A 24641-nucleotide genomic window follows, 5' to 3' on the forward strand; every position below is an offset into this window, starting at 1 on the left:
CTGTAGCTGTCTGGCAGGGAGGGGCTGCTCGCCTGCGAGGTGACCCGTCTTCTGGTTCACTCGATTAATCGTTGACCTCAGGGTGGAAGATGGGCACTTGGACATAGTGGCAGCTAGTGCGCTTCCGCTCTGCATCCTGGATTCCATCTGATGCGCAGAGGCCTGTTTCCCAGTGCCTGCAAAGCCACAGACACCGGAAGGAATCAGTCTGTCTGGAGATTAATGAGATAGGGTTGTGTGACCAGGTCAGAGCAAGCCTTCTCTTGGCTGTGTTAGAGAATTCCTGCCTGCATCACCCCAGGCAGCGAGGAGTGTCCATGGTCCCTTCTGGAGGGAGGGTGGACAGGTGATACCTTAGTGCAAGGGGCTGTGACTGCCAAAGGCTCCTGTGGCTCTGGGAGGAGAGTGGGGCACTCCTGGGTAGCCCTCCAGGGAAGCATCATCAGGGCAGGGGGAGGAAAGTGGTGAGGAGATGCCAGGGCAGCCAGAGCTGGCTGGCAGTGAGGATCGGCTAGTGACTCAGCCCTGGGAGCACCCCTAGCTACATAACACCCGCTGTGGCTGGCTGGTGTTAAAAACACAAGGCCCCTCTTTTCATTGGCCTTCCCACAATAGCTCCCCAAACAAGCCCACCCCGCCCCTCGCCTGGCAGCCGAGCAGCAAAGGGGGAGCATGCGGCCTTGGCTAGTTCATTGCATGCTCCCGGGGTCCTGGCATCACTCAGACACCATGGCATGGGTTTGGTGGGAGAGAGCTGCAGCAGGCCCTCCGGGGGAGCGCTGGGAAGTTGTGGCAGGGTGGGTAAAAATCTGTGGCTGCTCAAAAACCTTCCAGCCCGAGCGGGTGTGATGCCCTTTGCTGGACGTCAGGAAAGGGCAGTAACAAGGGTCAAAAAAAGTCCTAAGATTTTTTTTTCCTAAAACCCCTTGTGCCTCGTTGATGAAATGGTTACTAGGAAGGGAGTGTGCCAGTTCTGACCAAATTAGAAGCTCTAGCCCACTTCACCCAGCCGCCTCTCCTCAGGAGACTGTCGGGCCCCTCAAAGCTCAGGGAGTCTTGCTAATCTTGTGGCTCTTTGTCCAAGCCGAACCTAAGCTACAGAGTTCACTGGTGAACCACATCCATGACTCAGAAAGGGTCACGGAGTTCAGGGCAGCATTGTTGCAACCCAGGGATGTTGTTGTGTCCTTCCCTGTCAGCGTGGCTTCCACGTGCTGTGTTCAGAATGATCCTCGTGCAGCTCTGCGCCCCTCCTTAACCACCTGCCTGGGGGTAGCAGGGAAATTGGGCCTCTCTGCCGCAGTGCAAGGAGAGGGACTACGAGCATGTGACATATTTGACCCTGTTTGTGTAGAGGGGGTGGGACCAGGCCAGTGGGGGAGGAGGAGCTGAGGTAGAGGGAGAGTTTCAGTCTCAACTGAGCCTTGTGGTGGGTGTAAATCAGACCCGTCGCATTCTGGAGACACGGGTCCCTGAAGGTTGTGAGATTCCTTTTCGCCGTGAGAGTGCTTCATGCAAACCCAGCCGCCTTGAAATGAATGCAACAGTTTGTTAGCATTAGTGAGTATTATTAATGAATGACACTAAGTTTAGCCCCATACAGGCTGCTCTCCTAACCCACAATGAGGTCTGAAAGATCCCGCCCCCAATTTCCTGCCATCTAACGCCCTCCACTGCTGCTTCCTGTCTATGCAGATGCATTGGCAGCAGTTCCTCTAGTGTGATCTTTTGGATGAATGAGTACATGCATTGGGGATTTGGCTAGACAAGGGCATTTTTCTGGCTTTACCCTGCAGGCACAGAAGCACTTGCTTGTAGGGCCTTGTTATTTACGCTTGCATCAATGCAGGAGTCTAAATGTCCTGTATTGATTTGATGATGCGGCATTTAAATACCCAAACGGCTTCTCTGAACTTGCCTGATTCTTCTGGCAGCTGTGTGAATTGGTTGGAGAGAACATCTCTTACCTTTCAGGGGGCTCCCTCGCCCCAGAGAGAGGAGCACTGTTTCCAATCCCAGATCTCAATATAAACCCTTTAGATCCTGCCCCTCTGCAGTGAGTGCCACATGAGTGGAGCTCCGTGCCTACACAGGCCCAGTGGCTGCCCATGCAGAATTCATTGCAGGAGCGGGAGTGGTCGATACTTAGAGACATTTAACTATCGCCAGTCCTGAGAACCCAGGCTTCCAGCTAATCTGGGTTTACCTGCCCCAGCAATCTCCTGAGACAGCCTGTTGCAGGCTACAGAGCTTCCAGCGGATCAGAGGAAGGTTTGAAAAGCAATTGCGTATTCTCTGAACTGCGGTTCCAACCCTTTCAAAGTTCTCTCGTCACTACGTCCGATTCTTCGCTGCTTCACGCCTCGTGTTGTCATTTTCGCTAGTGCCCAGCAGGCGTGAAAGGCTGCCCTTCTGAGCCGGCTGGGCTTCCTGCTCCCGTTGTGCAGGCGCAGATGCCAGCGCAGGGCGGCAGGCAGCAGAGAATCAGGCTCGCTCTTGACGGTTGCCATTTGGTTTGTGGCGAGCTGGGATCCCATAAAATATAAACCCCCACCCCACACCAATAGAGAGGCGCTGAAGTCATGAGCGCATCCTTAAAGTGAAGCACGTGCCTCCAGTACTTTGCTGAATCAAGGCCTGAAAGAACAAGATGCTTTCCTGTCACTTCCCGTAGCCCATTTCAGTAGCTCTGCACGTCTCATTTAGCACTAACCCTTTGAGGCACAAGAGTTGGCTTGGCGCAGAACGCTGGTGCACGGGAGAGCTGTGTTCACAGGCAACACTGGGGTGTGCTATCAAATCGCACGTCTCTGCCACAAAGCATCTTCCTAGCAGCTGCAAACAGGCCGCATGGATCATTCGAGATCAGCCCTTCTGCGGATCAGTTCAGTTGGAGGTTTCTTCCTTTCAGCCTGTGGAATCCTCTCCCCAGGAAAGCTGCACTGGGCAAGCCCCGGTGGATGTACTGTAGGAAACAGTCCTGTATTAGCTGGGGAGGAGCGTGGCTTAATAAATCATTTCTGTCTCTAATTTCTACGTCTCTGTGGAATTCCTTTCATTTGATGCTTGCCAGAAGGAGGGCTGAGGAACCGGGCCTCCCCCGTGCTGTCTTCCTGCAGCTGCAAAATGGAATCCAGCATCATTATTATCGTTTTAGAAAAGCTCCCGTTTGGTAACATGAAATGCCTGGAAGCGGGGTGGGCTCCTGCACAAACTCTCTTGAAGGAAAGGAGGACTTGTGGCACCTTAGAGACTAATAAATTGGTTAGTCTCTAAGGTGCCACAAGTCCTCCTTTTCTTTTTGCGGATACAGACTAACACGGCTGCTACTCTGAAACCTCTCTTAAAGGAGGGTAAAGACAGGTGGGTGCCTCACACCCAGCAGTGTTGGGGGCAAATGGGAGTAACAGCTACTCAGTGAAGTGTCTGTCAAGCTGTGCGGATTCTCCCTCAGGTGATCTGGGGTCAGGCTCACTTCTCCTGTGCAGGATGTCTTGCGTCGCTTGACCCGACACGCATTGCGTCATTGTTAGCCTCGTAGCTTCTGTAGCCTTTCCATTCACCTTAATGGGCTTTGGATCAGGCCCCTAAGCACAGAACCAAAACGGGCTCTGATCTCTGCATTCAGCTTTCTGACCCGCTGGCCTGCAGATGTCCACACCGTGGCTTAAGCAGCACTTTGTTGTTTGTTTCCCCTCTCGCTCAGCCCCTTCAGCATAGTTTAAATGCGCTTGTTTGGTTTAGTCCAGGTGCTAAGATTTATCTGCCTCAACATTTCTTTTTTGAATTGTCCCTTGTTTTGCAGCAGCAGCAGCAGATGCCCCGTAGCAGCCAAGAGGAGAAGGATGAAAAAGAGAAAGAAAAGGAGAAGGAGGCAGAGAAGGAGGAAGACAAACAGGAAGCAGAAAACGACAAAGAAGAACTGACAAAGTAAGCAAGTTTTCGCCTTTCTCTCCACTCCTCACCCCTAGGGATCATAGTGTGCACTGGGCTGGGAATGCATCATCTCAATGCTCCCTCCTTCAGGAGAGCCGCACTGGAAGGAGTGGGAGGGGAAGTGGTCAGTGTTTTGAAGTGCATCCAGCAGAATCTGGGCTCTGATCCCAGTACTGGGTGATCCTTTTGCAGGTTACCGTGGATGTGCTGTGTGTGCCCCTCTCTTCTCCTAGCACGGCGCAGGCTAAACCTGCTGCTAGCAAAGGAGTGAGTCTGTTCATTTATAGGTTTCCCCTCTTCCCCCCCCATTCCTGGCGAGCCTAGAAGAAATCACTGACTTGCTTTATAAAGCCGATCAGTCCATGAAGCAGCTTTGAGACCAGGGTTTATTTTATTGTGGCAAGAGATTGCTGAGCCTCCTAGAGTCAAAGCAGAAATCAGGATGCAGTGGAGCATAGAGCTTCACCTTTAGCTGTGTTGATGTCAACGTGAGATCTTCCAGCTCAAGGGATTTGACCAGTTTTATAAGTGTGTCTGTCTCAGTGCTTGGCACAGCATGGCTTAGCAGGGAACGCCGGATTTGTTGCTGGGAAAGGTTGGCAGGCAGACTGCTAGCTATCTGTAATGGGCTTAATACTTGGCTTAGGAGAACATCTGGCTTCATTATATCCAGGCTGCCTAGACATTTACCAGCAGGTCCCTTTCAGAAAGATAAATGAGGAGGAGGCGATGATAAATTTGAATGGCCCAGCGTTAAACCTGTCTCTGTCAGGTCTCTGCGCGCTCTTGGAACTGCAACCATCTGCAAAAAAAAACCCAAAAAATCCCCAACCCACCCAAAGTCAGGGAAAGTGCCCTCGTTGCAAACTCCTGAAATAGATCCTGTCACCCAGTGATTTCCCCGCTCTTGCAGGGAGAAGAATGACGACACATCTGGGGAGGATAACGATGAGAAAGAAGCCATCACTTCCAAAGGGCGTAAAACCGCCAACAGTCAGGGCAGGCGCAAAGGCCGCATCACCCGTTCCATGGCTAACGAGGCCAACCATGAGGAGGCAGCCGCTCCACAGCAGAACACAGAGCTGGGTACGTACCGGCTAGGCACAAAGCCTCCGTAACCCAAGGTGGGGAGGAGGGATTTGTAGCAATCCAGCCAGCTGGGTGGAGGGAAGGCCCTGGGAACAAAGGCTGCTGGGTTTCGCCTCTGTTTTGTCACTGATTCATTAGGCAGCCTGGGACAAGTCACCATGCCTCAGTTTCTCTGTCTGGACATGGAGGATGATAATACTGTCCTACAGCCCTGGCTCTTTAAAATTCCTCCTCTCCTGAGGAGTGTGAGTGATGTTTCACCAGCGCCTCAGGGTTACCCAGTGGAATTCATCTAGCTGGACAGGAGGCATCTCGAAGGGCCAGGCCTGTTCCTCACCAGGTGAGGTTTGCATCACGTGGAACCTCAGCTGGAAAGCGCTGAAGAAAGGCAAAGGGAATCGTGCCATTTTCAGCAAAGCCGTGCGATCTTCATGCAGGCATCTCTCTACTGCCGGTGGCTATGGAGTGCAAGGCCATCCTTGGGAGTCTGGCTGGTGGAGTGTTTTACCGCGCGTCCTGAGGCGGGCTCAGACTGTCCGTGAGAGCTCCACAGCCAGCAGATTCCCAGTGCGCTGCACCTGCCCGGGGGCCTCGCTTGGAGTCACTCGCTCATTCTCCCTCCCTGCCCTGGCCCCCGCTCCCTCCAGTTTATATCGCTCCTGGGCTCAGAAGCAGTAAGGATGAGCGATGGCTCTGACGCGGCTTGTTGCAGTGACCGTGGTGTTGGAAATCCAGGCTTTGCCTTCCTTGCCTTTGTGGGTACCACAGATGATGGCTCAGTGAAGGGAAGGCTGGGACAACTCTCTACCTGTAGCCTGTAATGCCGTGTTTCTTCCAGAGTAGGAGATCCTCAGCACATCACTTACTCCTAATACTTTCTGTCCCACGTGGTCTGTGCTTGGGACTTTGCTTGTTGGGCTAGCCGGTTCGACGCAGCTCTGATTCCCTGCCCCATTTCAGCCAACCTCCCTGCTGTGCAAACACGTGTGCAGTGATTTCAAATGAGAGGACCCAATATGACAACCCCGGAACATCCTGAACATGCCGTTATGTTTCCTGAGACTTTAGGGCATCTCAGGCTGTCAGGATGGTGCCCGTGGTGTCGTCAGAAACGAGAGAGAGAAGTCAAACCGATCTCACCCTAAAATGCAGGGGCAGACGGCTACCGTAGCCCTTAGTTTGGAATGACAGGAGACAAGGATCCTGCATGCAGCTGAGACCCATACAAAGGTGATAGCTTCCACTGCCAGCCACATGGGGACTTCTAAGTGTTGAAAAGCGCCATATCCAGGCGATGGTAGATGGTGTGTGTCTTTCCCTCCCTTCTATGACTGACAGAAAGATGGTGGTTGCCCTTGGGAACTATCCAGGGCTGTCTTTGATAAACCGACTGCAGTATTTGCCTGATTCCCTATAGCAAATACTAAAGAAACATTGATCCATGCAAGACAATTAAAAACATTTTAGGGGTGACCTGCCTTCTGTCTACTGGAGAATTTCCTTACTGAATGCGGTGTCTTTATGAGTATAAATTATGTCTGTAAATGTCCGTTGATTCATCTGCTGAGTATTGACTAAACCCTTGACTGAGCTCTCCAGGGCAATGACTGTCTTTGTGGGTATAGTGCTAGCATGGAGGCATTATGCCAATAGCGATTGGGAATAATCCCAGTCATTTAGGTAGCATGTTTCCTCCAGAGGTCTCCAATGGAATCACAAGTGGGGAGAAAAGACTGCTGACAATAGTAAAGTGACCAAAGGAAATGGGCTGATGTCACTGGCCTGCCAAAGCAATCGGTTACACTTTGTGTCTCCCCAGGAGTGATTTAATTTAGGTTGGCAAAGACAGTTACCGCATGTTAAATACCCATTGAACATTAAAAAACAAACAAAAACCCCATACTGTGGTTTAGCTGCAGCACGCTGCAGCTCCCGGTAGACATCTGTTACGTAACTGCTCAACCTCCATAAATATCATTAATCAAACCCAATAGGCCATTTATCTGACATTTATTTAACATACACTAACAATCTTATTAAAACGCAATTAAATGCCTAGTCAAGTGTGTTTGGGATACTTAAAGCAAATAAATCTTGAAGCCCTAATTTTCCCATGGAGGGGGAAAGAAAATTCACAGGTATTGATTTTGTTCTACCAGCTGAGCTAACATGTGCTGGCTGGATCTCTGTGGGGACTATATTTCTAATGGAGGAAATGACCTGCAGTGACTTCCACGAGGTGACACCTGCAATCTGGTGCAGTCAGCTATGAAGAAGATGCAATTTTCTCACTCCCAGGCCCTGGTACCTAACACGTTGTGGGCATCAGAGCTGTACTCTTCCCCCTCCAGAGCCCCAGAGCCTTTACAAGCTTGGAGATGCTGCTTCTCCTCCCCACTCGTGTCCTTTAACCTAGCCTGTTGGCCTAGTTTCCATTTTAAAAGAACATGGTCAAAACCTCTCTCCTCAGTGTTGAAATAATGCTCCGCCTGTTGGCAGCTGAAACGGAAATCTGTTTTCTTATTGGGGGCTGTCTGTCTCTGACTCACATACTGGTTTGTTGTTGTCGGGTTTGCTCACATGTGCCAGGCTGCCAGCAGGATTATTTCAAAGTGAATACATTACTCAGGCCCACAATGTCCAGGGCATGGAGCATGGGGGTGGAGAATATAAGTGAATGCTGGGCATAGCTGGCACCCATCTCTTACTGTGTTGGTTGGAGGGCACAGTCGCATCCAGGCTTCCGGAGAGTCGCTGTTGCTCTGAGGTTCTCGTTGGGTGTGAAAGTGACTCAGAGGTAGCCCAAGGTGCTGCATGCAGAATCTCTGGAAATCTCTGATTGCCTGGGCATTGCACCATCTCTCTGAGTGCATCAGATTTGCTGACGACTGGCTCCCCCTACTGACTCTCCGCTCCCCGGGGGTTGATCAGTATTGTTGAGATGACCACATCCCTGCATCCGGGCTGAGTTCTCAGCTCTTGCCACCGCACCGACGACACCTCTCCACACGATTAGACTAAAATCAGTAACTGCGTCACACCTTTCTTCTGCAAGACCAGGGCGAGTGGGACCATCATATCACTGGCAAAACACAGTTTCCCTAACGGGGCTGGCTTGGTTTTCCCAGCCCAAAGCTACCTTCCGCTCAGACCTTCCATCAGTGTGCCGAACACTATGCTGGCTCGGCGATATTGGGCCTGGCACCTCCCCTTATCTAAGCCTGGCACGGAGGCTTGTGAAGCACTTTGGGATGCTCAGATGAAAGGCGCTATCCGTGTACAGTGTATTCTGATCGGAATGGCTGGCATTTGGGCGCTAGTCACCCTCCTGAGATTTTCTGGCTCAGTTGCTGTGTTTCGTACGTTTAAATACCTCTCGCCGTGACCGCTTGGTTCTGTCTCTTTATTTTTCAGCTTCTTTGGAGATGAATGAAAGTTCTCGCTGGACAGAGGAAGAAATGGAAACAGCCAAAAAAGGTAATATACAATATAGTTTTTCCCCCCATCTGCCAGTTCTGATGGTCTGGAAAAGAAGCCAGTCTGTGGTGTTAGATGGTACTCGCCCAGCACAGACAGCATGGGTGTGTTACCACACTGAATCTTGGGGTCCTGATTCTGCTCTTCTTTACACTGCTTTCACCCACTGTGTAAACCCATTGACTTCAGTGAAGTGACTCCTGATTTATGCTCAGTTTAGGCGAGCAGGAGCGAGGACCTGTATAGTCTGAGAAAAGTGCTTTTGTGTTTGTTTTGGTAACAAGCTGCAAAGTTGGCAGCAAGTTTGGGGATTTTGTCAGCGCTTGCTCCAGGAGTCATACGTGATTGATTTGGGTCATGGCAGGACAAGGTGTTATAGCATTGTCCAGGCTCTGTGCTGAAGCGAGGTCGCTACAGGAGATGGCTGCATGGCCAGAACTCGTGTCGGTGTCGAACTGGGAGAGCAGTTGGTGGTTTGCAGGCCTGGGCTAGATAGCTGGGGTTTAGCTCTGTGTCATGGAATTAAAGACTGGAAGGGATCATCTAGTCTGACCACCTACATATCACAGGCCATCGAACACCACCCACCCCCCCACCTCCACACCAAGTCCAACAGCCAGAATTAGACCAGAGTATTTTAGCCTCAGGAGACTGAACTATTGTATGCCACAGGCAGAAAACTGGAGGGACCAAGGTGCCCAGTGCCCAAGGTCCCTGCAGTGGCAGGAAATTGTTTTAGTGAGATTTGCCCAGCCGAGCCCAGCAGGTAATCCATGACCCATGCAGAGGAAGGCGACCCTCTGCCCCTAAGGTCTTTGTCAATCTGACCTGGGGGAAAATTCCTTCCCGACCCCGAATTTGGGGTCACTTTCCGTGTGTTCGTGATACACACGTGGCCCCACACCGGTAAAAGGCATGTACCCTGATGCCCATGCGGGGGGACTCCCATGTGTGAAGAGAGTAGAAGATAACCCCCCCAGCCCATAACTGCACAAATGCAGTCGCCCATTAATGGCAAGTCAGAATTTCTGATCTCTGCCGCCTCCTTTGGAGGATCTGCTGTTGTTCGTAAAGCGACTGCCACTGGCACATCATCGGCCGAGAGCCCCCAGGCCCCCGAAGTGCAGTCACAGATGGGGATTCTCCTGCTGAACGCTGAGACAGGGCTGTCCCTTTAACCGGGGCGAGGCTGCTCGCCGGAGGAGGTTTGTTTTGCGTCCTGTGGCCGAGAGAGAGAGAGCCCGTCGCTGAGACCGTTGTGTAAATGTGCTGAGTGTAGCAGGCTCCCCTTGCCACTTCCCTCTCGTTTGTTGGGCTCCTGTGCCAAGATTTCTGCTGTTTAATTTTTTCCAAAGTCATGTCCTGTTGATCTGCGGTTGAGTTCCCAGCCCGTGCGGAGTGCAGCCCTCTCAGCTTGCTCCCTTTCTTCTGGCCTGCGAGTAGTGTAGATGTGCAGCTTCAAATGGAAACGAGCTTCATTTGGGGACAGCAAACGCACACAGACCTGCTGGCAGGTGTTTGATCAGCTGGGGAAAAGTCCCTGCAGGAGGCACTTGGAGCATAGCCTCTGGCCTCTCACGTGCCTGCAGCATCCCGGACTCAGTTTGTGTCGAATGCGAATACACCGATATGTTTGGCTTGTTCTCATTTGAGCCATTCGGACCCTCTATAAACCCCTGGGCCAGTCTTGTGTACGGCCAAGCATTACTCTCTCTAGACTTGTCACGAGATAGACTTCAGTCAGGCTGCCTGGCTGAGCTCCAGCTGCTGGGATTAGCAGCTGCCGGTCAGTGGATTTCTGCTGTAAGGATCCCTTTGAGCAGCCCCCTCTTTCTGATTTTACTGTAGAAGAGCCATGTAGGCTACACGGTGGGGCTGTGCTGAAAGGAACAGTCTTAGTAGCCACCCACCTAAGCCAGCATGGAGGATGGAACTTTGGGGAGGGGGCATCCAGTCGCCCCAGCACCTGCCCAATTTGCATAGAAAGGCAGCAGGCAGCGCTCCAGCCTATGCAGGGTTGGATCAGTCCATGGGAGTGTGGGGTGTGTGTCCCCCCCCCCCCCCGCTTCACCTGGCCACTTGCATGATGTTTCCCCCATGCAGTGGCCTGGGAAGTAGTGAGGTTTCCGTCTCAGGTGTCTGCAGGGAAGCTAAATTCCCGTCTTGCCAGGCCCCAGCCAGCTTCACAAGGCATTTTCCTGTTGAGTGCACCCAGCGAGTTTGAATGTGTCTAACCGGCACTTCCAAATCTTGGGGCTGGATTATTTTTTTTAGCCTGCAGCTGGTTGGCATTCTGAACATTCGAAAAGAACCTCAGACGTCAGTCCCAGTCTGATCCTTCCAGCTGATGGCTGTAAGGGTCAAGCCTAGCAGCACGTATGCCAGGGAACTTGGTTTGGGGCAGTAAAGCAGTGTAGTTGAATAATCTCTCCTGATTGCAATCTGGGTGAGCATATTCAACAGCACTTGCATAGCGATGCTGAACGGAGAGATTTTAAGTAAGAGAAGGAGGTATTACGGACATAGGGTGAGACAACAGTGGGAAATACCATATTATTAAAGTTGACTAGAGGAACGAGAACCTCGTACGGGTGAAGTTCTTGTTTAACGACACTTTTATTTTGTAATAAACTTTGATTGATAGTCTGCCAAAATGTACAGCGATTGATGTAATTATGGGGCCGTGTGTTCTGATATCATCGGCTTCTTCCATTGCGACTGTGATTCAAAGGTACAAGCAGGCAGTTTTGATTATCTGTAGTTGCTCCAGGAGTTACCCCACTTGCTTTTGGACTGGGTGGTGGGTAGAGAGCGAATCCACTCCCATTGGCTTGGACCTGAGGCTGCGGCAGTTTGGATGGAGTTTTCACTGCAGGATGGTTTATCCTTGCTCATGCTCTCACGCCCCGGACCTGGGAATGCTTAGCTCGCTGCTAGGTTCGTGGGATTTATTGAAGAGCTAGTGACCACTCTAGATGCAGCTCAGGGCTTTCCCCAAAGCTTTAACATGTGGTTTTACTTTGCAAAGGGACTATGTAATGCTGGCACCTTCTTATTCAGCAGCTTTTCTTCCCTGTGCATCACTGGGGCTTAGATCTGCTGACTTCAGGAACAAAAATAAGCTTTGGCCATTTTCGGTCGTGTGAACTGTGCTGGCTCTGCAAGCCTAGGGCTAAGGGGTCTGTCCCACTTTGGGCCTCCTCCGCTCCTGTTCAAACACATGGCAAGCAGTGGATTGACACAGGTGAGGGCATACTCGGAGGACAGCGGGCGGCTGCACAGGTGTTGTTTGGCCTGCAGCACCTTCAGCTCAGGTGATGATGCACAAGAAGGGAAGCGACCCCCACTTGATTCTCAGATAGCCAGGCTGAGTTTTCAGGGCTGGCAGTTAGAAACACCAGCCTTTTTACTCGTAAACTAGCACGCACATTGACATTAAATGAATTAAACGGGTCCACATGAAGCCGCCTTCTTAGCCTTCTTCTGCTTAGCTTGCATGTGTGTGGAAACACACTTCACTGTGTGTGTGCATGCAAAATGTCCAGATTTCTGCTCTGTTGCCCCCTCCTAGCACTAAAACCTTGTGCTCTTGCGAGGAGCTGTCAGAGTAAGTGGCAGTGTAACACTGCGAAGGCACTGGGTATGTCCCCTGGTGCAGAGAGAACCCCTTGCCACCACACATGCAATCACCCACGCTTGCTCCGTTCCAGTGTAAAAACCTGCTGCTGGAATTAAACCTCGGAAAGAGAAGCTGTGTGTCAGACCTGTCTAGTCTTCGGCTCACTCCCCCTTCCATGAGTGCTGTGGTCTAGCCGGGAGGCAGGCATAGGTACTGGGACATCTCCATCATTGGAGGTTTTTAAGAGCAGGTTGGACAAACACCTGTCAGGGATGGTCTAGATAATACTTAGTCCTGCCTTGAGTGCAGGGGACTGGACGAGATGACCTCTCGAGGTCCCTTCCACTCCTATGATTCTATGACATGAAGGTATATGGGTAAGAGAAGTGGAAATGAGCACATACAACCTTAGCAAAAAGAAAAGGAGTACTTGTGGCACCTTAGAGACTAACCAATTTATTTGAACATAAGCTCACGAAAGCTTATGCTCAAATAAATTGGTTAGTCTCTAAGGTGCCACAAGTACTCCTTTTCTTTTTGCGAATACAGACTAACACGGCTGTTACTCTGAAACCTGTCATACAGCCTTAGGTAATTCTCCTGGACTAGTCGAACCCTTGTGTTGGCTGGGGAGCATCACCAGGTATCGGGGGCAAAATCAGATACAGGGGCCAGATTCGCACCAGGGGGATCCCTTGCCTCTGTGAAGCATCAAATTGAGCAAGAGCATAGCCTGGCCCTACCTAGCCCCAGGGTAGCCTCATGCACTTCTGGGGCCGGGTGGCCTGGGGCAGGAAGTGGCAGACAGTTTGCACTGCGGTGGTCCCCATTCCAGCCCAACACACGAATGGGGCGGGGGGCTAGAATTTGTTAGCCTCCTGTGTTAGCATCTGCATCGCTGACCCTTAAGAGGTGAGGAATCTCCCCTCCCCCAGCATCTCCTTTGTAATGCTACTGTGTCTTTCGGCCTTCTAATCCTTGATTAGAAGTGGGGCCTGGGCACCGCTGTTCACATCCATCAGTCCAGAAGCAAGTTCAGGTGGGAGAGGTTGGTTCAGCTATTTACAGTAACAGCCAAGCTGCAGAGTTGGGCCCTGGCTCCGCGCTTGCCTAAATCCAGATCCTGTCCCACCCAGGGGTCAATCAGGCCCCGTTGTGGTTTATCCCGGCGTTGTGTAGCCACCTGAGAGGGGTGGCAGTGCCCTGCGGAGCTGCTCTCTCTGTCTCACGCTGGTCTCTCTGTCATGGCATGTGTCGTGTTTCTTCACGAGGTAGCAGAGGCACCCCAGGGTCAGCTCAGGGAGCGTCAGCACATGAAATACAAAGACCTGTCAAGGGAGCGGGTTGGTAATGACTGTAATTTCCCACCCACGGTTGAGTTTCGAACAGATTTTTCTTTTACCAGTAAGGGAGCAGGAATAGCACCTCAAGCAGGTGACGAAACAGCCATATTGCACGCCAGCAGCGGCTTCTCGCTGCCTCCATTCTTTGGGAGGAACCTGGCAAGGAGGAGCCACGTTTCCCCCAAAAGATGGTAAAAGTCCCTCTTGGATTATGGACATCAGAGGGGAAAACTGGCTCCTGCTAAAGGCTTGCAGACGGACGCTGCCTTTCCCTCAGACGGGCCGCGTGGCACGGAGAGGGCAGCGAGGTCTGAGTTCAGCGGGAGGAAGACGTGAATCCTGCCAGCCGTGGAGTGGGCCGCTCTAGAGTTCTGAGACTGAAGCGAATGGAGTAGGCCAATGTAGCTGAATCACCAGGGGGTCTCGCTCACTGATGGGCTGTAACAAGGAGGCTAACCTGGGTCGGGGAAGATGTGGAGGGTTCATAAAAACCACGGTGAAGCGTGAACATGGCTGATGTCCCAGAGAGCCCCTCAATAAGGGGAGACATGGGGTGAACATGGGCCCATCTCCTGCAAGCTGTTGTCAAGAGGAGAGGAGGGAGACCACGCTAAGGGGGAGTTCCTGGGCCATTGCAGCCAGGGGAATCTGCAGCAAACCATGTCAGACCTGCTCGGTTCGCGGCACTGCACCGTGCAGAGAGATCACGCAGCGGCCACGAAAATGGCCCCCGGCTGCGAGCACCCCTCTCTTAGCTCGGAGCGGGAGATTCTCTTGTGGGGATGGAGAGAGTTTCGTTGCGAGTCTCCTTCGCATCAGCAGAACATCTTACAGACGCTCGAACTGACAGACTTGGCATGAGCCAGAAGCTCATAGGAACAATCTGGATCCCCAGGCTGGTTTCTGAGGAAGACTGGCCCAGATGGCGCAGATCACAGCTAGCGAGAGCTGGCGTTTACCGATAGTATTGCTGGCCCTCCGTAAACACCTTTTGGAGGAACTGCCATACCATATGTTTGCTGTGTGCTGCACAGAGAAGTCCCTGCTACTCTCATTGGCCTGGAACTGGGAGTCCTGTGTTCTGTTCCAGGCTCTGCCACTGATGTGCTCAGGGACCTACTGGGACTTGCTTTGTGCCTCAGTTTCCCTACCTGCAAAACAGGGCTGCTAATGTTATATACAGTCACACACTTGGTAAAGCACTGTGCGATCTGCAGGTTAGTTTGGCTTGTGTTTTTTCAGAGCAGTGTGTCCAAACTTGTATACCTTTCGGGCTGCTGTTGGAGGGGATGGCTTAAACTTAAGTTCTGTACACACTGCCTCTGTAATGCTAGTCGTGGTCGGAGAATCCCAGCCCCTTCCCAGTAACACCCCGTCCCCTCAGCTGTCGTGCTCACTGGGCAGGCTGCTGTGCTTGCAAACCCGGGACGGGTCTCCATCAGTGGTAGGAAATGGTTAAAGGAAGAACGTGAAGGGAGAGGGGGTCAGAGGGGTCTTGGGAGGGGTGTCGCACTAGGGTGTCGCTTTTGGGATGAGATCATTTTTTTAAGTGTAACCATGATCTGTTAATCCAGTCGAGAGCCCGTTAAGGGACCCTTTTGTGGGCTCGCTCATGCGTTGTTCTGAGAGGCGAGACCTGGGTGGGGCGAGGGCAGCCATGCTGGAGAGTCGAGGGAGAAATAATCGAGAGAGGCTGTGACCGTGGAGAGCTTGAATGAAAGCCACGCTCCCCGCAATGCTGCTTTCCTCTCTCTCTCACGCGCCAGCATCCGAATGCGCTTTAAAGTGTTCTGGCAGGTCTGCCCACTCCTCTTCCTTCCTGCCTTCGTTTCTCAGGTACTCCAGCCTCACTTTCCACAGACCGGGGAGGAGACTGTCCCCACGCCCGTGTCCTGGCCGATCCCGTCTGCATGGGCTCGCTGCGCAGCCGGCATGCTCGGGGTGTGTCTGCCTGTCCCTGTCTCCCCTGCCCTTGGAACAGGCTGAAGTTATCCAACCACTTGTTGGTCCAGCGTTATCTCTGCGCTCTGTTTGTTTTCTCTACCTCCTCTCCCGGGAGCCCTGTGACCTTGCCAGATGGTCGCGACCTTCGGTTGAAAAGCGAGGCAGAGGGGAGACGTGTGGGGAAGGTCTGGTCCGGTTCAGTAGAAATCGAATCTGGCTCACACCTCCTCAAAGAAAAGCCTCTTTGATTCATTTCAGAGCAGAGGAAACTATTAAGCAAAGCTTTGTTTTCCTGGCTCACTCCTCCTGCTGTTGACATTCAGATGAGAGAGAGAGAGAGAGACAGAAAGTGAGAGAGAGAAAGGAAGTGGGTGCCAAGTTGGCCGCACCCCTTGTCAGCTTGGGTCAGTGCCACGCTCGTTATTAATGCTCTGTCTAGAGGTCACATTCAGACAAACCGAGCCTCTGGGTCAGCCAGAGGAAAAGATTAGAGCTTGTTTGCTGCTCCGCCGCACCCCCCCCCCCGGCACCGATCTCCTCCCGGCCCGCAGCTGGCAGGAGGGAAGCTGCAGCGCGCGCTCGACTGCTTTACTGCCCCCCTCCCCCCTTTTATTTTTTTTTGGCAGTGTTGGGCATCTCTTGAAACTGCACAGGCTCTCCTCCCCGTACCGCTGAGTGAGGAGGTGAGACCGGGGCCGGGGGGGCAAAGCCACTTCAGTCCACCTTAACAAACGCCGCTCGAGACTGCTGGAAAGCTCGGAGGAGCTGAGCCTGAGGAGTGCCCAGGGTGCCTCTCGCCAGCCCCAGTGGGGCAGAGAGCACTGAGGACAGAGCATGTGTTCAAGGCAACTTCTTGCGTCAGGGTCAGGCGCCTTCTGCTTTTAAGACCTGGTTTTAAGTTACCGCGCAGTAGCTGCTCTTGCTACCGAGGGCTCCTAAGTGCCGGAGCCCCCAGGATTTAAAGAATCAGCTTTTTTTTTTTTTTTTTCGCTCCTTCCTTCCCTTTCTTTGGCTGCTGCGAGGGAGTGAAAACAAAATGAGCGGGGAGGATGTGAGTCAAGAACTCCCGGCGCTTGGTAACAAACTGCTCTGCCGTGCAGGGCTTTGAAGAAGTGCTCTCCCTGTTTATTCTGATCTGCCTGCCGCATGCTCGGAGCTGATTTTCTGGTAGGCGAAGCTAGACTCGGAGAATGTAAGTACAGCCATAGGGCAGTAATGAAATGCTGAGCTTCTGGGGTGAACGTTAAGGATGGGGAGAGAGCGCGCGAGCGAGTGTGTGCGCGTGTGCACGCTTGTGCACACATCTATCCTCTCCTCCTCGCCAGTCAACGCAGGACTGATTAGGATCTGGTCGGCTGGTTAGTCATAGTTTCAGTGGCGGTGCTAAATGAGTGTGCGTTTTGTGAGAGACAGACCTACGTGTGGCAGGCTCGTGTGATAGAGATGGGGGGAGGGGCAGCGAAGAGTGCGTCGGGGAGGCGGTGGGGTGGGGTGGGGTGGAAGGGAACACTGTCGTGACGTTGCTCAGCAGAGCCCTGGTAGTGTCTGGCGAGTGGCCTGTTCACCAGCAAGATCCAGGGCAGCTGCTGGCTGCTCCCGCCCTGAGAGTACAGATAATTATAGTTTTGGGAAGCAGGTGTTGCTGTTTTGTTCTCTTGCCTGCGAAGATAAGGGCATCTGTACGCACTGGTTTAATCTTGCAGAGGGAAGGTCTGTCTGTGCTTTGGAAACATGCAGCCTCCTCCTCGTGAGATAGCCACAGACACCTGCGCGGCTCCCCTCCTGCCAGCTGGATGCTTGCCTCCAGGCCCGCGCCAATTGCATGTGTGGAGAGCGGGCACACCGCACACTGTCTCCAGTAGGCGAGGGGAAGGGTGCCGAGCTTCCCAAGGAGCAGGGCCTCGTGGGGCCACTGGAGCAGGTGACTTTAAATTGAACGGGCTTCAGCGCAGTCTGGTGATTGGGAAGTGGCCCTGCAAAACCGCTGGGCGCAGCGCACCTGACGAATGAAAGGGCAACTGAGAGACTTGTTCCGTGCCGCAAGACAAGGTCAAGCTGCACTTGGAAATAGAGTGGGCACGGATGGACCTTGGGGTGAGACCCTTCCCAGCACAGTAACAGCCATTGCAATTAGCACACCTTTCTGCCCCATACCGTGCAGCCCAGTCGTCTCGGAGGACAACGCAATCGTACAGAGAGTGTCACCGGTTGTGGATGCAGGAACCATTGTTACTATTCAAGGCCCTTGCCCGAGATGTAGCTTACAATTCCGGCCCAGTCTGTTACCCCGGGGATTAAGCCCTCCAAGTAGCGAAGAGTGAATGGATTGATTCATTCGTTCATTCTGGAAGTGATGATGAATCGCAGTGCATGGGGCAGGCCTGCTTTCCCCTGCCTTGTGTAGCCATCCCTGGGGGGGAGGGATCTCGCAGGCTAGTGTGTCTCAAGGTTGGTGGCAAGATGGATTCGAGAGGTCCCAGTCGAAAGCAGCAGCAGCCGAGGTCGTGGCTTTCAATGGATCAACGTCGGGAGTTGTGGAGCTAAAGCTCAAGCCTGACTCTTCTGTTACCCCCCCTCTGCTGTGCACGACGGGTCTAATACATACAGCACAGTCAGGGCTGCAGGGCCATGCGAGGGTGCAGGCTATGGGCACTCCTGGAACTGTCACTCTTCGTTCCTGGCTGTGCTTGGGTTCACCCAGAGCCGGATGGGTGTTTATCCGAGGGCCGGTTGGCCCGGGTACTGGTTGGCATCTCTTTGGGGCAAATCCCACGCCCCTCTCTCCTAGCCTGTGTAGGGCCCTCATCTGCCATGGAGCTGGTGTGCTTCTGTTGCATGGGGGTGGTGGGTGGGATTTGGGGATCACTACACTCCCTGTGCCCCGGCCCTCTGGGGGTATTTAAAGCTGGGACTGCTGGTTCTGCAGCTACACAGCTCACCCACCTGCCCGGACCCGGGGTGCCAATTCCTGCTCTCCCAGCCCCTGCTCTGATCCCAGGGGGGCACTGCTGCTTGAGCTGTGTGTGCTGGTGCTAGGGTGTTTTATTTGTCAACCTTCAGATTCACAGAACCAATGCAGCCTTTTTAGAGTGGGCCCTACACATAAACAAAGCCGGTGTTTGTGGGTTCATTTGTTCGTTGCTAGAGCACTTTTAAAGGGAAGTATAGTGTGGGTCCTAAGGATGTGCCAAGGGCTTCCCTGTACCATGAACGAGGACTCCGCCTTTGATCTCGTCAGGGCTCTCAGGCTAAGGCCTGACCAGTATGGGGGTGAGGGGACCTTCCAGGAAGACCCTCCAGTGCTGCAGGAGGGTCTGTGTCAGTGGCATTCTTCGCACCAAGGGAACCCCAGCATGGTGTCAGGCTCTGCGCCAGAGGGGCCAGGCACAATGGGCAAGACAGCTTTTGCCAGTTCGTTTTGGGTGCTTCGTGTGTCCTTAAAATGTCGCTTTTCATGGGACTTGCGATAGCCTGTCTTCGCCAAGCGTGTTAGAAAGAACGTGGCAAGCAGCAGGCAAAAGGCAAAGGAACGTGGACCGACGCAAGGGCCAGCCGGTCGCAGTCCCACCTGACAGTCGGTGTGGAGCCAGCTGGAGCTGTGCAGCGTCTCATCCCCAGGGCTTGTGGGCAACCTGATGGCAGCTACCTAGCAGGCCAGCCCCAGCCCAGCCTGGAAGTGGGGGAGACGCCAGGGTCTCATGGACATCTCAGTGGGTCAGAGGGAGCAGTGGGGTCAGGCTGGCTTATTTACATGCAGGCAGGGGAAACCTTAAAGGGGCCACATGCCCCTGATTCAGAGCTTCCAGCTCGATGCGGCTTTGAGGCCATTGGGCAAACCAAGTCCCCAGACAGGTAATCCAGGGAAGGACACGGATTTGTAAGAGGGTAGCGTCCTGGTTCAGCTGCACAGTCCCAATGGGCAATACAGTGGCTGTGATGGTCTGCTCAGGGCTGCAGGGCGCTCATTAAGTGAATGGCCCCTGGCACCCCCACCTCGAGCTGGTGTGGATTCTCTTGCTCCCCGCACCTTTATACACTGTGAGCTCAGCTGGCCTCTGCATCCCAAGGGGAGGCTGGTAATTTCCCTGCTTTCACTGTGTTTGGCCTCCTCCCAGTGCCAGACGTGTAACTAAATCTTTGGCAGTGCCCCAGGTTTCTAGATCTTTCACGATCCAGGTTTCTCCCTCCTTGGTTCCACTGGCCTCTGGTAGCAGCGTTAGCATGTCTCTCTCCACAGTGCCTGTGGCAGGCATATTTTTGTGTGTGAATATCCCTCTGTATTGTATTGGCTGGACCCGTGTCTCTTGCATATAGTGTGTGTATGAAGCAGAGCCGTGCGGTAGCATTGCTCAGAGGAAGGGTGGTCCAGTGGTTAGGGCAATAGCTGGGGAATCAGGAGACCTGGGTTCAGTTCCCTGCTCCACCAGGAACTCCTTGTGTGACTTTAGGTAAGTCACTTGTCAGCCCCTGGCTTGATGCCTGACCTGGAAAGCTTCTGCATGTGAGCCCACGATTAGCACTGATGATCTCCTCCTCCCCCGCTCCACACACTCCTCCTTCCAGCAGTGGAGTTGCCTGGGTGAATACGTCACTGCACTTACGTCTCGGCTCCTGTGCTTGGGCCCCTCCTGGCCGTCTCTGCATGTGCCTCCAGCCCATCCGAGCCTGTGGGCTCCAGCTCTCGAAAGCTCTGTCTCTCTGATAGTGGAGGGTGCAAAGAGCCTTTCCCCATCCCCGTTAGCCCCCCTGGGTAGGGATCAGGCACAACTACAGCCATCCGGGAGGAGGGTATGTGCTTTCACCTTCCGAAGGGGTAGAGCAACAGGCTTCTGGTCACTCCCTTGTGGGGTGCTGTGACTGTGCTGCCCCCAACAGGCCATAACAGCGTGGTCTGGCCTCAAACCCGCAGAGCTGTCAGCGTCGTTGGTAGATGCTGCTACAGCACGCCTTGTTCCCCAAGACTGCTGCTCTAATACTTTTCACCTGGAAAGAAAAACAGGAGCCTCTCGCTCATCCTCTTGGCCACGGAAGTCTCGCAGTATGAGACCATATTGTCCCAGCAGAGTTTGGTTTGTCCATGGGGCGTGACCCAGCCTTCGTGCACCGCCCCACCCTTGTGAGTGACCATATTGTCCCAGCAGAGTTTGGTTTGTCCATGGGGCGTGACCCAGCCTTCGTGCACCGCCCCACCCTTGTGAGCGTTGATCTTGTTTTGCCCCCTCTGATTTTATTTTTCTGGTTGCAGGTCTCCTTGAACATGGGCGGAACTGGTCGGCCATTGCCAGGATGGTGGGCTCCAAGACTGTGTCGCAGTGCAAAAACTTCTATTTCAACTACAAAAAAAGACAGAACCTGGATGAGATCCTACAGCAGCACAAACTAAAAATGGTAAGCAGCCCGCCACAGCCCACTCCAAGCACCACAGATATTTCCCGGCAAACAGTGACACAGCTTCTGACGTTCCCAAGTCCAAAGGGAAGTTTTTCGTCCCTGAGAATTTTGCTGGGTGAAAATCATGGAGCCCAGGCTTCAGCTGACAGCTTATAATGAGAAAGGGGGCGTTTGTCCTTTGGTCCTTGGTATTTTCTGGCTAGGTTGGGGGCTCCTGTGGGACACAATGACCAGGTCTCAGACGCATATGTGCTACTCAGTGAGAGAAAAGGAGATAGGAAGGAGAGAGTAGCCGCTGTGTGTTAAGATGCGTAGCCAGATTGTGATCCCAGTTACAGCTGTGTGAAACCATTGATGCCAATGGAGTTGTACCAGTTTACCCCAGTGTCACGGAGATTGGAAGTGGGCCCAGTAATGCTGTTCATTTCTGGTGCAGTCTTCAACTACTGTATGTCCCATCGTAGCTCAAGCACTGAGTCTAAAGAAATGAATGGCAAACTGACCACAAACAACCAACAAAAACCAAACCCCACAAGGCTGTCATCCGTTTTAACAATATTAGAAGGAGGGAGGTTGATTCCCAGAAAGAACAGTCATTGGGATGTCCAGAGACAAGCATGGTCCAGTGGCCTGCTGACAGGAGTTCAAATCCTGACAGACATTTTGATTCCTTCCATGGTCTGGGGCAAATCACTTAGCCTTTCTGTGCATCAGTTTCCCTGTGGCAGATAGTGGATAATAATACTTTCTTCGCTCGGAAAGTTCAGGGAATGAATTAATTGGCGCTTGCCAAGCACTCTGAAGATGCAACGCGCCACTACAGATCTGCTAAGTATTATAATTATAATTTCATTTGTAGAGGGCCCTGGGGTTCTGAGCTTCCTGGCTAATAGAATTCACATGGTGTAACCCCTCAAGGAGTGCTTTGGAAATGAAAGGGACAATGTTCAATGCAGGAATCTCTCCATCAAGCTATTACAGTATGAGTAAAAAGACAGGAAAACACTCAGTGACTCAGCCAGGAATTGAATATCCTAGTCACTCTGTAGGAACAAGAAGTAGAGCGGACAATGGTGATTCTTTTGATCATTTCTCCAAATTGAAAGATACTCCTGTGTTCCTCTTTGTGTTAGAGACAAAGCAAACAAACGGTACAAAGAAAACAACAAAAATACCTACCTAAAGAATGGGATGAAACACTCACACACAATGTCTCTGAATAGAGCTTTGTGTTATAAAGATCTAGTGTTCGTTCCTTGGGAGAATTGGAAGGAAGATCGCTGAACTCAGTAATAGAATTGGAGTTGAGTATAATAATTTATTCTGCTTCCTAATATTTCAGAAATTGCACTGCATGGGCGTTTTTCTGCAGAACCAGTTTTCCACTCATCCTTTTCTCCCCCATTCATATTGTTCACTAGCGCATGCAGTTTAGATCATCATCATCATCATCTAGTCTTTTAAACGCTGGGGGCTTTGGAATTCAGGTTTTGTATAAGAACAATGAATGCTCAGCTGTTATTTATTGGGCTCCATTGTTTTATGGCAACAGCAGATGCCATAAAACTGAATAAAATAAAAGAACAACTGAGAGTGAATTTCCACAGACTTTCCTTCCGAACTCCTAAATATAGTCAAAAGTAGACCAGCCCTCCTGATGGTTTCCTGTATAGAATCTGGGCATGCAAAATAGTCAGCTTTGACCTCCCTCTCAGTGGAAGCAGTCAGAGGTCAGGCCAATGTGTCATCAGGTAATTTTGCAATGAAGTCTCTAGCTTGTTCCATGACTTGGATGTCAGCTGCTATTACTGATCTCCCTGCAGATAATGTACAAGGAAACGGATAGGCTCTGCATTCCCAGTTTTGCTAGAATGTTGTTTATTTAATTTAAGGAGGATAAACTCAGTGAGTAACGCTTGTTAATTTCTCAAATGTAGCTTGTTTATGGTTTGTAGCCCTGTTGCTAGGATGGGTATAACAAGGGTTTTGTTACAAACTCAGATTTCAGCCCAGCTTTGCTGAGGTCTCTAGAAACCTTCAAGTGAACTAGAGCACAGTTCTGGGCAAACCTGAGTCGATGTATGGTTTAGCCAGTGCCAGTGCATGGTGTTGAATTTCAGCAAGATGAAAGTCACTGTTCCAGACTGTTTCATCCCAATGAAACTCGGTAGCTCCAAGTGATCTTCAGCTTAGGTCTGAGGGCTCATTCAAATGAGAACCTGAAGCACGGCCCAAGGAACATGAGCCCATTCGAGCCCTGTTCCCCAGTTTGCTGTGGCTAGCACAGCTGTAGTCTGCGCTGGTTCAATTTGCTCGCGTGCGCAGTGGGTGCGTTGGCCTGCAGCTGGTGATTTTCAGGTACGGCTCTCAGATCGGTGGGCATGCATGCCGGACTTTCAGTCACACCCCTGATTTGCCGGTGCCCGTGGGTTACGAGGGTCCAGCTTGGAGTCTTGCCTCTAAAGGGAGGCTCACAGCCCAGGCTGACTTGTGCTAGTGGGGCTCACATTAGCACACAAAAAGTTGTGTAGACACTGCGGCTTGGGCTGTCAAGTCCCCTTCCCCCTGACACTTGAGAGCCCGAGCCACAATGCTAGTGGAAGCCCCGGGCTGGGAGGCTAGCTCCCAGATGCAGTGTAGACCTACCCAAAAAGGGACTCTGCGGAGCCTGTTCTGCCCCCCACTGCCCAGGAAAGCCATTCGAGCTGCAGTCAGAAAGCAGGTCTATGGCAGCTCCTTCCTGTTTCTCTGGGGCGTGGATGGTCCATGGGCTTCCAAAGCTTTTCCACTCATGCCATGCTTGGGGTTTGAAGTTTAAGGGCTGTCCTTTTGTCCTTACAGAAAATAAACCTCACCTGGAGAGCTGTTGAGAGACGGGCTTGGTATACTGGGAGCACAGGGAAACGCTGCGTAGCCCTGTCTGCCTTTCAGCAGAGCTGTACAGGCTCCCAGACGTCCCTCTTTCACTGACTTGTGACTGGAGGAGGACCCTCCTGGCAGTATTGGATTAAGACAGGATCAGATAGGCGGCGGGACCCAGATTTTACAGCCCCACCCCTGGAAATACATGCCTGGAGTTGTATATTGACAGCCCAAGAAACCCATCAGAACGATCGGTGCCTCTGATTAGGGTTGAGTCACACCACCTTTGAGCTTCATTCTGAGTCTCTGCCTCTGGGCGTTTCGACTCAGTTCTGTTGCGAGCACCTGAGATCTGTTCTTGGCTTCAGCCTCGGTTAGTCCTGACCTTCTGCACACTGATCTCTTGTTTCATTAACCACAGCATTCAAGGGGAAAATGGGGCATTGTGATCCAGAATGTCCTTTCAAGTTGCTCTTGCCTTGAGCCATTGGAGCTCAGACTCTCTCTCCCCATGCGGGTGTCTGCCACTTGTGCTGGACTTGTCTTAGGCCAGGGAACGATGTGGCTCATATTAACCTATCAAACGAAGGGTCCCTACAAGTCTGTGCAAGATGTTCTCAGGGCACCCATCTGTGCGTTTTCCTCAATCAATTAGATGGAGCCTGCTCCCTGTTAGACGCTGCCTCAGAATCTGGACAGCTCCTAGATTGGCAGGATCCTGGTGCTGATCCTCTACTCAACCGTCTGCTTTCCCTTCGGAAGGGGGGAATGAACTCTTTTTGCTGCCCTGGAGGCACTGTAAGCTGGGGACCCCATTCACTCGGTCATCCCATGGGCTGAGGGAAAGAGTTAGATCCAGTCACCCTTTCCTATTGAAAGGCTGGCTGTCCCTTTCCGTGTGTGTCTGGGCTGTGATTCCCAGCTGTGGAACAGAGGCCACGATTCCTCTCTGCAAGTGGGACCCTGTGGGGAACGCTTCC

General features: G+C 52.3%; 2 protein-coding genes across 13 annotated transcripts in view; both read left to right on the forward strand.

The window, feature by feature from the left end:
• Positions 1-11903, forward strand: part of SCARB1 (scavenger receptor class B member 1) — a 540196-nt gene extending 528293 nt beyond the window's left edge. Inside the window, exon 13 of the mRNA XM_074972279.1 lies at positions 11893-11903. The gene's annotated coding sequence lies outside the window, so the exon portion shown is untranslated. The remainder of the gene's footprint in view (positions 1-11892) is intronic.
• The window catches only part of NCOR2 (nuclear receptor corepressor 2), a 398218-nt gene that overhangs the window by 287002 nt on the left and 86575 nt on the right, over positions 1-24641 (forward strand). For 11 of the 12 annotated variants that reach the window (XM_074972263.1, XM_074972262.1, XM_074972272.1 and 8 more), the window contains 4 exons: positions 3806-3930; positions 4850-5022; positions 8440-8502; positions 20654-20796. In XM_074972263.1, the coding sequence (XP_074828364.1) occupies positions 3806-3930; positions 4850-5022; positions 8440-8502; positions 20654-20796 (504 nt within the window). The remainder of the gene's footprint in view (positions 1-3805; positions 3931-4849; positions 5023-8439; positions 8503-20653; positions 20797-24641) is intronic. The other variant, XM_074972265.1, reaches the window with a different exon arrangement.

This window comes from Natator depressus, chromosome 15, assembly GCF_965152275.1.
Source record: "Natator depressus isolate rNatDep1 chromosome 15, rNatDep2.hap1, whole genome shotgun sequence".
In the NCBI taxonomy this organism is placed as follows: Eukaryota; Metazoa; Chordata; order Testudines; family Cheloniidae; genus Natator; species Natator depressus.